General features: G+C 33.6%; 1 protein-coding gene across 1 annotated transcript in view; it reads right to left on the bottom strand.

The window, feature by feature from the left end:
* Positions 1-16,904, bottom strand: part of LOC309807016 (E3 ubiquitin-protein ligase RLIM-like) — a gene marked incomplete at both ends in the record, with an annotated part of 156,523 nt that extends 139,619 nt beyond the window's left edge. Inside the window, one exon of the mRNA XM_082626191.1 lies at positions 16,728-16,904. Coding sequence (XP_082482317.1) covers positions 16,728-16,904 — 177 coding nt within the window. The remainder of the gene's footprint in view (positions 1-16,727) is intronic.
* Positions 16,905-17,116: the final 212 nt, after the last annotated feature.

Here is a 17,116-nt window from a genome sequence, read left to right as displayed (position 1 = left end):
TGTTAATTTCATAAAGATTTCTACAAGACTTTTAAAAAATAAATTGAAAAACGAAAGTCTTGTCTTTAGCTTATTTTCCCTGCATGCTTGCACTTTAATAAGTTGATAAATGGCATTTAAACTCAATAGTTATGATTAATTCTGTCCCACAATTTTTAAAAGCACTGGGGATTGTGTGCGTGTGCATGTGCCCACCTTTACAACCAGTAAAATAAAGTTCTTGATCCAAAAATTATTATCACTTAGACTATTGAATAAAATCAGATATGATAGAGGGGCCAGCTGTTGGTAGGTTTAAAAGTCACCCTAGGTGATGAATTCATGCAGCAGTGTTGCACGTCTCTCTTTAGATGAAGCACTTAGAAGTATAACCAAGCATGGATCTAATTTCATATCTGAGATGTGTTTTATTTAGAGTTCTTTGGCAAATGCTTGCTCTATGTGTTTTTATAGTCTTTGGTTGTGCTATAAAAATGTCAAAATTATGAATTAACAGATATGCAAAAGTGAAATCCTAGAAGATAGGATAAACATGAAGTCCTCTAATTATCACTCAAATAAGTTTGGTTGACACAGAACTGGGAATCAGATAAAGACATTAATAATTCATAATGCTGAAGTTAAAATCTTCTAGTTACAGTACAAAAGAAATCCTCATTTGTACCACAAGGTAATGAATTCAGTACTTTTCATTTGTTAAACATTTGCTTATCACGCTGCACCGTGCATATAAAACTGTTCCCAAATTTGGAGGGCAAACAGGAAAAACAGACACTCTCTACCCTCAAGTTGTTTATACTGCAGTCAGTGAAATTTCTCTACTTTGAGATCTTTTAATTCCTCAGCTCATTGTAACATCTTCTTCAGATGAATTGTTTTTTATTTGTTAAAACCAATGTTTAGCACTTTAAATAGTTTCTTCAATGTTCCTGATAGTGAAACAGAGTCATCATGGTAATTTCCAATACTAATTATAGAGTTGATAGGAGAAATGCTCAAGATTGATAGTAAAGTGATTTCGATAAGTTACAAAATGTCTTGAGGTTTCCCAGATAACAACTTGTCTCCCAGGCAAAAATGTGCTTATTATTTATATTCCAAGCTTATAAAATTTTTTGTACTTTAATCATATAGAGATTTTACAACATCTTTTCATTCATATTTTAAGATATTTTGTTCAGTAGATTATCTCATTTAGAAACTATTGATTTATATATACATACTATGTAAATATTAGTATTCATTTCTCAATGACTAGATTAGTGCTTTCTTAACTACTTAAATTTGTTTAATTCATATTGTTGTTCTTCAGCATTTCTTTTACTCACTGGAGCCTATCCTACTGACTTCAAAAAGCCTGAAAAATCTGAAAATCCCGTTTAAAGTAACTGTATGGAAAATCTTTAAAATAACATATAATAATGATAGAGAAGAAGTGTATTTAACATTGTGCTGAGATTATTCCATTAATAAAGAGATTAATCAATAATTCTAATATTCAGACATATAATAAAAATGAAAAACAATCATAATACTGAGCAATGACATTTTCAATAAAGGGAGATATTAAATATTGTATAGGAAACTAGAATCTGCAAAGCAGACAAGTTGGCAATGATTATACATATATTTAAAATATGTTGAAACAGTCATAGACAGTTTTTCTTTTTGGCTGAAAAGAGGCATATTGAAGTGTTTAAGCACTACTTCAACTGGCATAGATATTTAGACACTATACAGAAAACACATGATTGCAGAAGAGCAGATATTAGCAGGTGTGTGAATGTGTGTGTCTTCTTTTTTTTTTTTTTTTTTTTTTTTGTGGTACGCGGGCTTCTCACTGCTGTGGCCTCTCCCGTTGTGGAGCACAGGCTCCGGATGCGCAGGCTCAGCAGCCATGGCGCACGGACCCAGCCGCTCCGCGGCATGTGGGATCTTCCCAAACCGGGGCACGAACCCGTGTCCCCTGCATCGGCAGGCGGACTCTCAACCACTGTGCCACCAGGGGAGCCCGTGTGTGTCTTTAATTAATGTATTTTCATTCATTCAAAAAGGAGAAGAATACCAAATTTAGTTTAAAGGTGGCATTATGATATGTTAAAGTTCCATTCTTAGACTTTTGCTGCTGTTGCTGTTCCTTTAGTATTCACCAAAGAGTACCATCCTGTCAGTTATCCAAGTTAGAAATCTAGGAGCAATCCTAGGATTCTCATTATAGGGTCCGCTACCTTCATGCTCCCCCCTCAATAAGTAACAAATTCTTGGCTCTCCTATATAGGAAAGCTCTCTCCAATGTACACCTGCTCTGTCACTCTCCGGGTCCAGCATCTCTGCCTCAGCCTCCCACTGAAGTCACTTCTAGTTCATTCTGTGCAGGGCCATTTTTAAACCTTCCTCAGTCCTAGGCAATTGCCCTTTTAGAAGCTTTACCCTAAATGTTATCAAATGCATTAAAATGTGCCCAAGTCACATATCCAGTATAATTTATAGATAACTATATGAAAGCTGAGTAACATTGCTGTTGTAGTAATATTAGTTGAAAATATTAATTACACAGGTTTTGATCTCAATTTTGCAGATTTGTTTTCATATTCTGGAGCCATTTTTTTCAGGTTCCAAACAATTTTCTAAGTCCTTCTCAAACTCCTAGTCCCTAGTGAGTGTGCTTTTACTGTCACAGGGTTGAACAGCCCAGACAGCAAGATGTCTGAAGATGAAGACCATCACAGGGATGAGTAAATCAGATACGTGGAAGTTGGAATGCAAAGTGTTTGTAGAAAAAAATATACAAATCAAGGAAGAAATTGCAGTGTCAATTAATATGATGTATATCAGATGATAGTATTAAAAAGCCAGGTGAAAAGAAAATAACTTAATAATGTACATATTTGTCTGATTGTTTACTAGTGATATACTGCTCAGTGTAAGGTGAGAACCTCAGATATTATCTTCTGGAAAAAAACCCTTTAAGCCCTAACAGTTTCAGTTTAGAAATTTCCTCTCTAATAAATGAGGAATAAAATAATTTACAATAAATTAATTATTTCCTCTTCTGAAGGTACCAATACCACAAATTCAGTCAGAAGATGGATCAAGTTTTTCATACATTTCTCTCATTTCACATTTTTTAAATAAATGAGACTATATTTTGTCTAATGACTACCAGAACAACTATCTGGAAACTGTGACTTCATTATATGTGAGAGAGTATTTTAGGAGATATAGATGTATATTTAGATGGAGATATAAATACATAGCATATATACACAATATTTAATCAGACACAGGAAATGTAGGATAGCTCCAGAGTGGTACACCCTATGTTCTGAGCTGCTCCGAAATGCAGTTCCTTTTTTTTTTTTTTAACATCTTTATTGGAGTATACTTGCTTTACAATGGTGTGTTAGTTTCTGCTTTATAACAAAGTGAATCAGTTATACATATACACATGTTCCCATATCACTTCCCTCTTGCGTCTCCCTCCCTCCCACCCTCCCTATCCCACCCCTCTAGGTGGTCACAAAGCACCCAGCTGATCTCCCTGTGCTATGTGGCTGCTTCCCACTAGCTATCTGTTCTAATGGGAGTTCTCTGGGCACAAAGGGCACTATTTTCTGTAATGAGATTAGAAGAAAGGATTTGCTAATAATTGCTTCTATAGCAACTAAAAATCTTGGAATCCCACCTTTCAGCATTTTGAAAATCTTAAAGGGGATGTTGTCAGTAACAAAAAAATTGAAGACTGATTATGTATTTAAATTAATGATTCTTTAAATTCATCTGCCCTTTCATCTTTTAAATTGATTCATGCTTCTCAGAAAACAAAATATGCTAATCCGTATATCATTTTTCCACTGCGTAGGGCAACTATATCTAAAAACAAAAATACTATCATTTTACTTTCCTTTACTCTATTCCTCCACAACTTGTGTTGTACTTTCATATTTTCTTTTCATTCTGCTAGTGAGATATATATACATATATGTATGTATACATATATGTATATATACACATAATATTTAGATTTTAGATATTTGCATTATGCAGGGCAATCCATAAAATGGGTAGATGCTTCATTTTAATACCATTGAATACAATTTTCATAATTTTATACTTTAATTATTTTTGGAAGCACAAACCAGAAAGGGTAAAGCAAACTTGAAATGGAAAAAGATGACCAAGCTGGCATTTTGCATTTCAGACTTTATATTTGGACTACTCAGTGGGACAGATTATAATAACAAAATTTTGCTTTTGCAGGGAGGTCAATCTTTGCTTCTGCATTGCCTCATCTCTTTTAATCCCATCCAGTTGATTTTTCATCTCAGAAACTATATTTTTCATCTCTAGGAACTCAATTTGGGTTATTTTTATATCCTCTATATGTCTATTTAAGATGTTGATGCTTTCCTTTAAACTTTTTGAACCCATGAAAATTAGTTATAATAACTGTTTGAATGTCTTTGTTTACTGATTGTACCATTTTTCAGTCTGTTTTCATTAATTAATTTTTCTCCTTGTTATGGGTCATATTTTCCTTCGTCTTTGCATCCCTAGTAATTCTAGATTGCATGTCAGATATTGTGAATTTTACTTTACTGGTTGCAGAGCGTATTTGTATTTTTTTAAAATATTTGTAACTTTGCTCAAAGAGGTAGTTAAGAAATAGTTTGATCATTTTGAGGCTTCCTTGTAAGCCTTATTAGGCTGCAAGTGAAACAATTTAGTCTAGAGCTAATTTGGTCCCACTACTAAGCCTATACCCATTGAATACTCTGTGTATTGAATACTCTAGTTGATGCTGCATGTATTAAATTATATCAAAACATATTTGTATAATCTTAAAGCAATAAATGCAACACATAAAAATATAAAAAATTTAAAAAATTAACTCTTATTAAATAAAACAAAAATGTTTTCTTCTAGTAATTGTAGTATTTTAACATATTTAAATACTGCATCCCTATGAAATTCATTTTGTTAATAAATATGAAAAGAGAATCCACCTTTATTTTTCACAGGTGACCAGGGACTTGTTCAAACACCAACATTTAACTGTATTACACAAAACATTATGCCACTGGTTTTTATGGGTTATCATTATAATTAACAGCTTTGTACAACCGTTGTCTTGTGCTGTTTGTTGTTCAATGTCTAAAAGTATTGTTTAATATATATATATATATTTTTACTTTTAGCAGTTTAAGCCAGGAGAGTAAATCCAGTTCCTATTACTCCATCCTGTCCAGAAGCACAGGTCTTAAGTGAAATTTAATACCAAAGAAACAGTTCCAAATTTTACAACGGATCTATCAGTGGTTGTTAGCATATCTTCCCACACCCAAGACACCAAGATACCTTCTACTCACTGTTAAAGCTTTATGATGAGCAAAACTTCCACCACTGTGCTTCCTTAGCATGTGAGTATATTTTTAATTTACTGGTTATATATATTCTCTAATTATCCATTATTTTGTCCTTCTTTTAGATTAGATATTGATATCCACATTTTTTTTTCTAATAGATCACAGAAATTTCTCTCATTAACAACACCAATAGAAATAACAATAAAAATCGCCTTGGGGGACCAAATTTATATCACATTATCAAGTTTTTATTTTGCTCCCATAAAACTTCTGCAAAATACAACCACTCTCTATCGTCAGTATCATTAGAACAAAACCAAGTCATTCTAATCTCAAAAGCACAATATTTTATTTAACTTAATAAATTTCACATTATAAAAATTTTCTCATAGCATCATCCTTAATCCCTCAGTATTCACTAATATTGGGGGATTTTTCTTTCAGTTATATGAGACTAAGGATGATTTTATTCATCTCTACAACCTGGTATATATATGTACAATGTTTGTCAAAAGTGGATATTCAAAAAAATTCTTGACTAAATTACGGTAATTCATGTGATCAGTTCTGCAGTTCTTAAAACTTTAAATTACTTGTTAATTCTAAGAGAAAGTCAGATACTTTTTAGAAGGATTTCCAAACCATGCTAAAGTGTCAGCCTTCATTTCCTTGTGTGAGGGAAACAGGAGAGAAATAGATGGTTTTAAAGTTCTCCAATCTTCTGTGTCCTTTATACATCCACAATTTTAATCCTTATCATTTTCAAGATTTGCTAAATTATTTGAGGTGATCCATTCTCTTATTAAAGTTACATATTTTATGTCACATACAGAGCATATTAACAAATAACTTACTGATAAATGACAATGCCCATAACATCAGGTTAATCTGATTTCCATGAAATGAGCTATAACTTCAAGAATATTAATTCATCTAATAAGGGTGATGATTTACAAAATGTTGCCTAAACTATTTCTCTTGATTATTTAAGAGAGTTTTCCTAGGGGAAAATAGCTGGGAAGTCTATAGAAAAAAAAATACCACCATGATTAATTTAATTCCAGTCTAAAGGACTCCATATATAATGTATTTGAGAAAACCAAGTCACTATTATAGATTCCGATAAATGGTTGTATATATGAGATATTTTTAATGTAACCCAAATTATAAGAAATAGTTTTTTGGTATAGAAGCAACCACTCTTTTACCTAAAGGAAAATATAAAATCTGAGTTCATTGAAAATTTGCCTCATTGCCCTCTGTTAGTTTGTGCCTGCCCCATCCTTAGGGGCCCAGTTAAGGACTATTCTATCATCCATACATCAGAAGAGAATGTCTGTGTTCTATGTTGATAGTCAGTCTAAACAAATATTTATACAGTTGAGATCAGAGATATAAAATGTCAGTTCCAAATCCACCCGTGATGGCACATATACCAGACAGATGACAAAGGTTATAAAGGCCTGTGAAATACTTCAATCATATTTTGCAACCCTTGAAAGAATTCAAGTTGGAGATTAGCAGAAACCAGGCTCAGTTCTGTCCATAATCCCCTTTATCTGTCTTCTAGCCAACAATAGGAAAACCTGAAGCCAAGCTGACAAATAGAGTGTGAAGGGCCTTCTACTGCATTTAAGAAAAAACTGAGACTTGCTAAAGGTAGAAATTATCTTTTCTATTACTATTATTGTTGATGTTGTTGTTATTCATAGAAATAATGGGAATAAAAACCCTAAATAACATTATTCTGCTGGATTCTTTACTATATGCAACACAATAAATTAACTCGCTTCATATTACACTGGGCATATAACATGAAAACATGTGCAGAGAACAGAAATCAGTATCTGTACAGACAAATGCCCCTGTGATAGAGAAATCTATTATTTTAAGTCCAGACAATTAGATCTATTAAGGTGTAAGAGTGTTTCAGTACAGTCTTGCTAAAAGTAAACCTTAAAAGTAAATCGAAAAAAAAAAAGGAAAACTGATGCCAGTTAGATACAAAATATAAGATTATGCTATGTATATGGGACAGGATAGAACTCTGAATGCACTCACATGTAGGGAAAGCAATATTAGTGACAAATCAACCAATGTCCTTATTGAGCATAGACGTTCCAAGAAGGGTGAAGAGTACTGTATATTAGATGTAAGACTCATAATATTCAAGTTAGTTGTAAAAGAAACAAGGTAAATGCTTTCAGTCAATAGGATAGGCTGAACTGATATTGAGAATCCTTTCTTCCAACCTGAACACACAGTTTGTTATACTTGTGTTTTCTTTTATATGTTGCTTTTACATGTAGCAGCACATAAAAAGAAAATTAACAAGCTTATAAAAAATGGGGGGATCCCCAGTCTCAGGATTTAAGGAGAAAAAACAAATTCAACATTAGAATAGTGAGGAGGAGTTGAAACCAAGAAATTCAAGGGGGCCCTGGAAATAATAAGCCTTGTTTTTGAGGGCTGGCTTTAAATATCTGTTGTCTTATCAGAAAACAGGTAGATGCTGTTGTCTTATCAGAAAACAGGTAGATGCTGGAAAACAATAGAATAATATCTTCAAAGTACTGAGCACATATAGCTGTCCAAATTAAAATTCTACACTTCATTTTAAAAAAACTACTCAAGAACAAGAAGTAAAGACATTTTCATTCATAGACAAAGAGGAATTACCACCCACAAACTGTAACAACAACAACAACAAAATGACTAAAGCAGTAGCAGCAGCTGTTGGAATTGTCTGAAGGCATTAAAAAATATTCTGATGCCTGAAGCCAATACTTGGAGATTTTTTTTTTTAACCAAAGTGATCTAGGCGGTGTTTCAATAATGGGAGCTTTAAAAAGTTCTCACATAATTCTCATGTGTTTTAGGCAAGATTGGAGACCATTGTACAAAGAATGTTCTTCAGTAAGAAAGAAAATAAGCATAAAAGGAAGTAGGAAGGTGCACTGAACAGTGACCAGCAAAGAAATTTGTAATGTTGGAATGAATCTGAATAACGGTTGAGTGTAAAAAATAATAGCCAATGGGGGTGTGTACAAAGTAAAACTAAAACACTAGATAATATACTGAAATACTGGAGATCAGATTTAAAATTTGAGGGGTCCATGAACCGCTTAGGAGGAAGATGAGATAATTAGTTTTAGACTTTTTCAAGTTAGACATATATGTCAAATTTTTCAGAAAACACTAAAAATGAAGATTTCATATATGATTCATAAAAAGGTAGACCATAAAAAGAGAATGAAAAATGTGTTTAAACGAAGTTAGTACCGGGAGGGATAAAACATGGAAAAATAAAGGAGAAATAGATCAATAATCACCATACATTTGATCACAGAGACAATAAAAATAAATTTTAAAATTCCAGTTTATGCTGCTTACAAAAGACATATATAAACTATTTTTAAGATGCAATGCAATACTTCACTCGAAGTAATTAATTATATACATGATAAATGATTTTTAAGATTACATATTTGGCATGATGACATGTATATAAATTTTTAAAACTCAAAGCAGTCATGTGTTTTTCATGGATTCATTTGCATATAGTAAAAAGTTCAAGCATGGATTCAAAGTATTTATATTCAATTCATGATACCAGTTATCTAAGAAGAGGAAAAATGGGACTGAAATGAGAATAGAGAGGAGAGAAAAGAAATGTGTGTGTATCTGTGTGTTTGTGTGTGTGTGTGTGAACACATGTACAACAAATATGTGCTTCTTTCACAGCATGATTCACTGTATTCCATCACAATATTAATAAGATTTCATACAATATGGGCATCTCTGCAGAAATTAAAATTGTCACATGCTTATGTGTATTGGGCAATGAGCTCACCTTACTATTTCCATCCATTCTTCAATTAAAATCTAGAAATGTGAATGGGCTGTTAGAATTTCGTTAGTGAGCCAATTATCTTTACAGAACATGCTAGTTATGCACAGCTTTTCCTTGGCTTAACTATGTTTTCAAATAGCAGGCATTCATTTTACGTCTTTAATTGATGGCTATCACACACAATTAGTTTGAAATTTCTTATCAATATGCTTGAAATATATTTGGTTGAATCATTGGAGTAATCTTTTTTGAACTTACCCAAAAGTATGTGTTTAGCCTTCCTAAACACAGTGGCACATTTCCAAATACAAAGTAGTTGCATTAGAATTATTCCTAATATGAAGTCATTCAATATTTGTGGCAACAAATTTTCTCTTGAAAACTTAACTTCCAGATGGAAGAAAAGTAAGGGTAGAAATGTATTTAAAGGCAAATTTGAAGATGAGAAATCAAAATTCACATTCCATAGTGAAAGAAAAAGGGTTAGTAATTACAGAGAGAAAGGCAAATACAATGCAAAAATTATTGGAACATATTTTGCTCAATTACAAACAAACTTACGTGGTAAGTTGTAGCTTCCATTATTGCACCAATTTGTAGCATATTTTAATAGTTTCATTTTGAAAGGAAAATTTTAAAAAGTCATCTCTTGTTTTTTTAGAAAGTATCTAGAGTGGTTGAAGTGAAATAACTTTCAGAAAATGTGTTAAAATGGGGCTACAAAAGACTTAGGAGGACATAAGCTTGGTTCTTATTATTGACAGTTTGCAAATCAGCCATGGGGATACACATTATTTCCAATTTAAAATGAATGATGATTCTATATACATATATATGCATCTTATCATATTGATTATAAACCAAGTAAAATCTCATGAAATCTAAGTATGTTTGAAAAACTTAAACCTATTTTTATGTTTTTCCAAACACTAGAAAATGAAAGCAATTTCTGTTGTTTGTCATTTTCTTTTGGACTCTCTTGGCTTCCTGAAAATGATTATGTCAAGATATTGGAGAAATATTCATAGGAAGCAACAGAGGCCATGAGAATAGAGACCTACACTGCTTCCTCATTAGAAAAAATAAAACAAAAATTCCTGTCTATCCATTTCAACTTACACTCAGGGATGCTTATAATATAGAATTTGAAAGTTGAATACATACTAGTTGTCAAGTAGTCAGCCCTGTTGATTATTCATGCATTCCCTCCTAAGTATGTTGTTCTTAGAATTCAGAGGGGTCCTTTAATCACACCCCCCATCTTGACCACTCACATCTCCAGATTTTCCTACTTCACGGCATACTGGTGTTTAACTTATTAAACAAATATTTGTTGAACAATTACTATGCATGCTAAGCAAAGGGGATCAAAGATGAATGAATAGTCATTTGTCTTTAAGGAGACACAGTCTACTGGAGAGAGGCAGAACTGTGAGCAGATGACTGCATAAAGAGGCAAAGTCAAGTCTTATTTATTCAGAGGAAGAAGTCCCCGTGATCAAGCAACAAGTAAAATCATTTCAGTGTGCAAGACATGGATTTGTGATTGAAAATGCACAAGCATATTTATTATCCATCATAGATGATCACCTATTATAATCAGTGAGATTTCTTAATGGCACAGCATCTAGAGGAGGACGTCATGCATGAACCTGTCATATTCAGAAAGTAAGGAAGTGGCACAGTGGGAACAATTCAGGAAAGTAAATAAACATGACAGTAGATTTAAAATCTACTTTAACTGTTCTTACTATTATTAATCTATTTGGGCAAGTAGTAGTTTTCATTGATGTTAGCATTTTTTCATCCACGACTTGAAATCAGACATTAAATATTAATATTATAAAAATGTTACAAATCGAATTCATTCACAAATTTATAAAAATAGATCAGCACCAGAGACCTATTTATTGGAAACAAAGTAGGTAGAACAATGAAACTCATTTATAGTTCCTCCTCAACCAAAGTGGACAGAAGTTTTATATGTAGAGGTCAATCCTGGGCCAGAGGCTATTTAATATTTTCATCAAGTCTAGGATGATAGAAAAGCATGTGGATTTAGTCATTTACAGTTCTCTTTAGTTGATAAGACTGATTAATACTTTGTCAAGATCAAAATTCAACATGACCGTAATATGACCTTGACAAATTGGAGAAGTGGTTTAAAACAATGCAATTTAATAAGTCTAAGGGTCAGATATGGGCTTTAAAGGGATTGGGAAGGAAATGGAAATTATAATAATGTAGGTGATACCATGCCAGTGAGAATGCATTTGTGTGTGTAATATACTATGTAACAAATAATATTGAGTATGACTTGAGTCAAGAATATAGCAATAGCTTTTAGTTTTTTTCTCTCTCTCACCATGGCATAGTGCTTACTCACTCACAAATATTTCTAATACATGTCATCAAAATTTCATCATTAAATCCTGTATCCCTGCTGATAAAATTAAAAGTAATTCTAAGATATATAAATGAAGAGAAGGGTATAAAGGTACAAATAAGTGGGTTAATATTAATGAAATTACTTTGTATTGTGCTTTACAAATACGATTTATGCATTTATCTTGTGACTAACACATTCATTCATTCATTCATTCAGCAATCATTACATATTTATAGAACTTCTACTATGTCCCAGGCACTGCATTAGGTGCTGGTAATACAAGGTGTGGAAAAGCAAGCATTGTCCATATTTCTTAGAGCCTGCAATCTAAAGAATAATTACTAATTGTAGTAAATATAGACAGGGTACTATGAGCCATGGGACAGGGAACCTTTCTCACCTGGAAGGATGAGGAAAGGCATCCCTTGTGAAATGTCTTCTTAACTGAAGTATGACGTAGGTAGCCTAAGGGGACAAGGGAGTAAAGGAGTAAGTATTTCTTGCAAAGGGGAAAGCAAGTGTTAAGAATTTGAGCTTCAAAAAAGGAATGCTTCACGTTGATATTACAGTCTCAACAAATACAATTAAATTTCTGGTTGTTAATACATTGCATAAAAGTGGAGGAGTGGATTTCTGCCAAAATTAGGGCATATAGTTAGGATTAGAAATGTGCTCTGTGATATCAGTGACTTTAACATTGCAGTGAGACTGGGAGAAAAAAAACGTACAAAGAGGCTATCCTCTGGACCCAATGGCACTGATGTACATCAAGGCTTTTGCTGAAGTAGAAAACCTGCTATTGATATTGAGATGCTCTTGAATGAAACAATGACTTCAAATAAGAGTTCCAAACTGAAACTCAGAAAGACCACCAATCTGACATGACTTAAATTTGAACTGCTTCTCAGATAGGCAATTTATACTTTGGGGTAAATGGAAACTGGGCTTGGTTTCACTAATGATATCAAGGACATTTTGCTATTAAATTTGGTTTAATATTTTCATTTTACAAATCCCTAACTTCAAAAACTCTCTAAGGGAAAGTAAGGGGAAAAGGATAGGACTAACTTGTTTAGTTACATTACCTTGAATTTTACATTTAAATTGAGCTGCGCTATCTCCACCAATGCTTGACTAGAAGCCTGCACAGTGAGTAGTTGTAATGGAGGAGATTGGCTCATTTTAATGGCCACATCTGATGGATCTCAAAGAAATTCAGGTAAAACAACTCTCTGCATAGTTCATAGTCAATTATTTATACTTACAGAAAAATGCCAAAGCCTAGAAAACTTTAAATGGTGGATAATCAGCAACATTCACATTTTTCCTTGAGGTTTTCAGGATTGTACAAACACATTTAGGCTTTGAAAGACACGTTTTGGAACTTTACTGGAGGTATTCTAAGAAATACCTTCATGTTAAAACAATCTCCAAATATTTTAGGAATAACTAGTATCTCTCCGTAAATAATTCATGCCTTAATTAATTATTATCATTGTTAGAAATTCATACTGAAGTATTTCAGAAAAAGATGACATATTAAGAATGTGACACTGCTTCCATGTCATATAAGAGCATGAGGATATCTCTATTATGAAACTTACTGCATTTTGCTACAACAATTTTGTCTATCTTCTCTTCCAGATTACAAGCTTCTTAAAAAATAGACTGTGCACAGATCTAACTTTCTGGCCTACATTTGCAGCACTGGAGACTACTATTGAAATATTAATTCAAAGGATATTTTAGAAAACATTATAGACAGAACTCTACCATAAAAGAGCATATATAAATATAGCATATTTTCTGATGTTATTGAATCATCTTAAATATTGGTTAATGCAAATTTCAATCTCTAAGGCACTTCTACAACATACCTGAAAAATGATTGTCCTCTTGTACTTGAATGTCCTCACTGAGAAAGAAATTGCCAACTCAAAATAAGTTTATTTCATTTTTAGGAAGCTCTAATTGTTAGAAAACTCACTCTTAAAATAAGTTAAAATCTCTATTCCTCAACTTCTATGCATTTTCTTGGTTTTTAAATTAGGGGCAACTTGATCTTTTTTTGATTTTACAGCTCTAACATAGCTAAAGCTGCCGTTCAGGTCCTTTGCCCACTTACCTACTCTTCATAATTATTTTATTAAAAGAAATATATTGTGGTATAATATAAAAAATATACTAACTTGAATGTCCACTTTAATGAATTTTGACAAATGTAAATATTTTGTAACTCTGTTTCCATCAAGGTAGACAATTTTCCTATTACCCCCCTTTGCAGTTTTCCCTTTCCTCTTTGCAGTCACTCTCTACTCCATATTTGATACAGGCAACTGCTGATATATTTTCTGTTGCCATAGATTCATTTTTCCTTTTCTAGAAAGTCATATAAACAGAAACATAAAGTACATACTCTTGTGTGTCTAGCTTTTTTCTCAGCATAGTGTTTCTGAGATTCATCCTTGTTGCATTCCTCATAATTCTATCCTTCTACTGCTGTATGATATGACATTGTATGGATATACCACAACTGGTTCACCCATATAAATCTTGTTGGAGATTTTCTGATGATGGCCATTCTGACCGGTGTGAGGTGATACCTCAACGTAGTTTTGATTTGCATTTCTCTAATGATTAGTGATGTTGAGCATCCTTTCATGTGTTTGCTGGCAATCTGTATATCTTCTTTGGAGAAATGTCTATTTAGGTCTTTTGCCCATTTTTAGATTGGGTTGTTTGTTTCTTTGATATGGAGCTGCATGAGCTGCTTCTAAATTTGGGAGATAAATCCTTTGTCAGTTGCTTCATTTGCAAATATTTTCTCCCATTATGAGGGTTGTCTTTTCGTCTTGTTTATGGTTTCCTTTGCTGTGCAAAAGCTTTGAAGTTTCATTAGGTCCCATTTGTTTATTTTTGTTTTTATTTCTCTAGGAGGTGGGTCCAAAAGGATCTTGCTGTGATTTATGTCATAGAGTGTTCTGCATATGTTTTCCTCTAGGAGTTTGATAGTGTGTGGCTTTACATTTAGGACATTAATCCATTTTGAGTTTATTTTTGTGTATGGTGTCAGGGAGTGTTCTAATTTCATACTTTTACATGTAGCTGTCCAGTTTTCCCAGCACCACTTATTGAAGAGGCTGTCTTTTCTCCACTGTATATTCTTGCCTCCTTTATGAAAGATAAGGTGACCATATGTGTGTGGGGTTATCTCTGGGCTTTCTATCCTGTTCCATTGATCTATATTTCTGTTTTTGTGCCAGTACCATATAAATGCTGGAGAGGGTGTGGAGAAAAGGGAACCCTATTGCACTGTTGGTGGGGATGTAAATTGATACAGCCACCATGGAGAACTGTATGGAGGTTCCTTGAAAAACTAAAAATAGAACTACCATACGACCCCGCAATCCCAGTACTGGGCCTATACCCTGAGAAAACCATAATTCAAAAAGAGTCATGTACCAAAATGTTCACTGCAGCTCTATTTACAACAGCCAGGACATGGAAGCAACCTAAGTGTCCATCATCGGATGAATGGATAAAGAAGATGTGGCACATATATACAATAGAATATTACTCAGCCATAAAAAGAAACAAAATTGATGTATTTGTAATGAGGTGGATGGACCTAGAGTCTGTCATACAGAGTGAAGTAAATCAGAAAGAGAAAAACAAATACCGTAGGCTAACACATATATATGAAATCTAAGAAAAAAAAAAGGTCATGAACAACCTAGGGGTAACACGGGAATAAAGACACAGACCTACTAGAGAATGGACTTGAGGATATGGGGAGAGGGAAGGGTAAGCTGTGACAAAGTGAGAGAGTGACATGGACATATATACACTACCAAACGTTAAATAGATAGCTAGTGGGAAGAAGCCGCATAGCACAGGAAAACCAGCTCGGTGCTTTGTGACCACCTAGAGGGGTGGGATAGGGAGGGTGGGAGGGAGGGAGACGCAAGAGGGATGAGATATGGGAACATATGTATATGTATAACTGATTCACTTTGTTATAAAGCAGAAACTAACACACCACTGTAAAGCAATTATACTCCAATAAAGATGTTTAAAAATAAATCTTGGATATTTTGGTCATATCCAGTTTTACCTATTATGAATAATGGTGTTACACATTTTTGTGAACAAATTTGTGTGACCTAAGTCTTCATATCTCTTGGATAAGTATGAACTATTAGGTAATTGCTTGGTCATATGTAAATGTATATTTAACTTTAAAGCTTTCATGCTACAAGCCCATTAACAATGTATTCATGATTCTCTAGGTCCACACCAAAACTTGATATTAACAGTTTTTTAAATTTTAGACATTATAGTGGTATGTAGTGGTATCTCATCATAATTATAATTTGTACGTCTTTGATGGAGCAATCTCTAAATATATATAAATTATATATACTTAATATATATGTTGTATACAATATATGTAAATATTTTAATTAATTTTTTGGAGTATAGTTGATTTATAATGTTGTGTTAGTTTCTGCTGTACAGCAAAGTGAGTCTGTTATACATATACATATATCCACTCTTTTTTAGTTTCTATTCCCATATAGGTCATTACAGAGTACTGAATACAGTTCCCTGTGCTATACAGTAGGTTCTTATTAGTTATCTATTTTATATGTAATAGTGTGTATATATATATATATATATATATATATATATATATATATATATATAAATGTAATTAGGCACTTAAAAATAAAAGGAAGACATGCAAATAGCCAATAGGCATATATTCATGGATACATATACTTTACATTTATATATATAACATATCCATAAATATATTTTTTGCCATTTTCTCCCATTGGATTGTCTTTTTATTTTTGAAGTGTAAAAATTCTTTAATCTGTATCTAAGTTCTTTGCCAGATATTGATATTGCAAACATTTCCCAAGTTTGATCTTTCCTGTTGATTTTCTTAATTTTGATTTTTATTCAGCAGAAAGTTCCCTTTCCTCTGTGGCTGTCACTGCCTTGTCAGGGTTGGGTTCTGATCCCTAGTCGTTGGAGCAGAGGCCCTCAGGTCTGTTTCTTGGCTGTGTTTCTGATCTGCGGTGTGAGGTCGGGAGGACTGGAGCACCCCCACTGGGATAGAAGCCGTTGAATATTCCTCCTCTGGAGGTGTCCACCTGTGGGTGTGCTCTGTTTTGTCTCCTTTCCGCCCATTGTGTGGGCTTACAAAGTACACTGCTGTTGGTACTGCTCTCAGTCCCACCTTAGCAATGGTTATGGCGGCAACTGGCCCTGGTGACTCAGGCATCATTTTCACCAGGCCACTGGCCCAGATCCACTGAGGTCAGGTCCCAGGACTGCGGTAATTATGTACCTGGACCCACTATGTGAGATACGGAGGCAGCTCAGACTCTGGCCTGGCCAAACCCCGGTGTATATGTGCCCACAAAACCCACAGCTGCTAAAGCCAGACCTGTCTCAGCTGCAGGAGCACTTGTCCATTGGGATGTTCCCAGGTGCTGA

The sequence above is a fragment of the Mesoplodon mirus genome, assembly GCF_964341445.2.
Source record: "Mesoplodon mirus genome assembly, chromosome: 1".
Lineage (NCBI taxonomy): Eukaryota > Metazoa > Chordata > Mammalia > Artiodactyla > Ziphiidae > Mesoplodon > Mesoplodon mirus.
The sequence above is the reverse complement of the archived record's forward strand: the minus strand, read 5'-3'. Positions and strand labels throughout refer to the sequence as shown.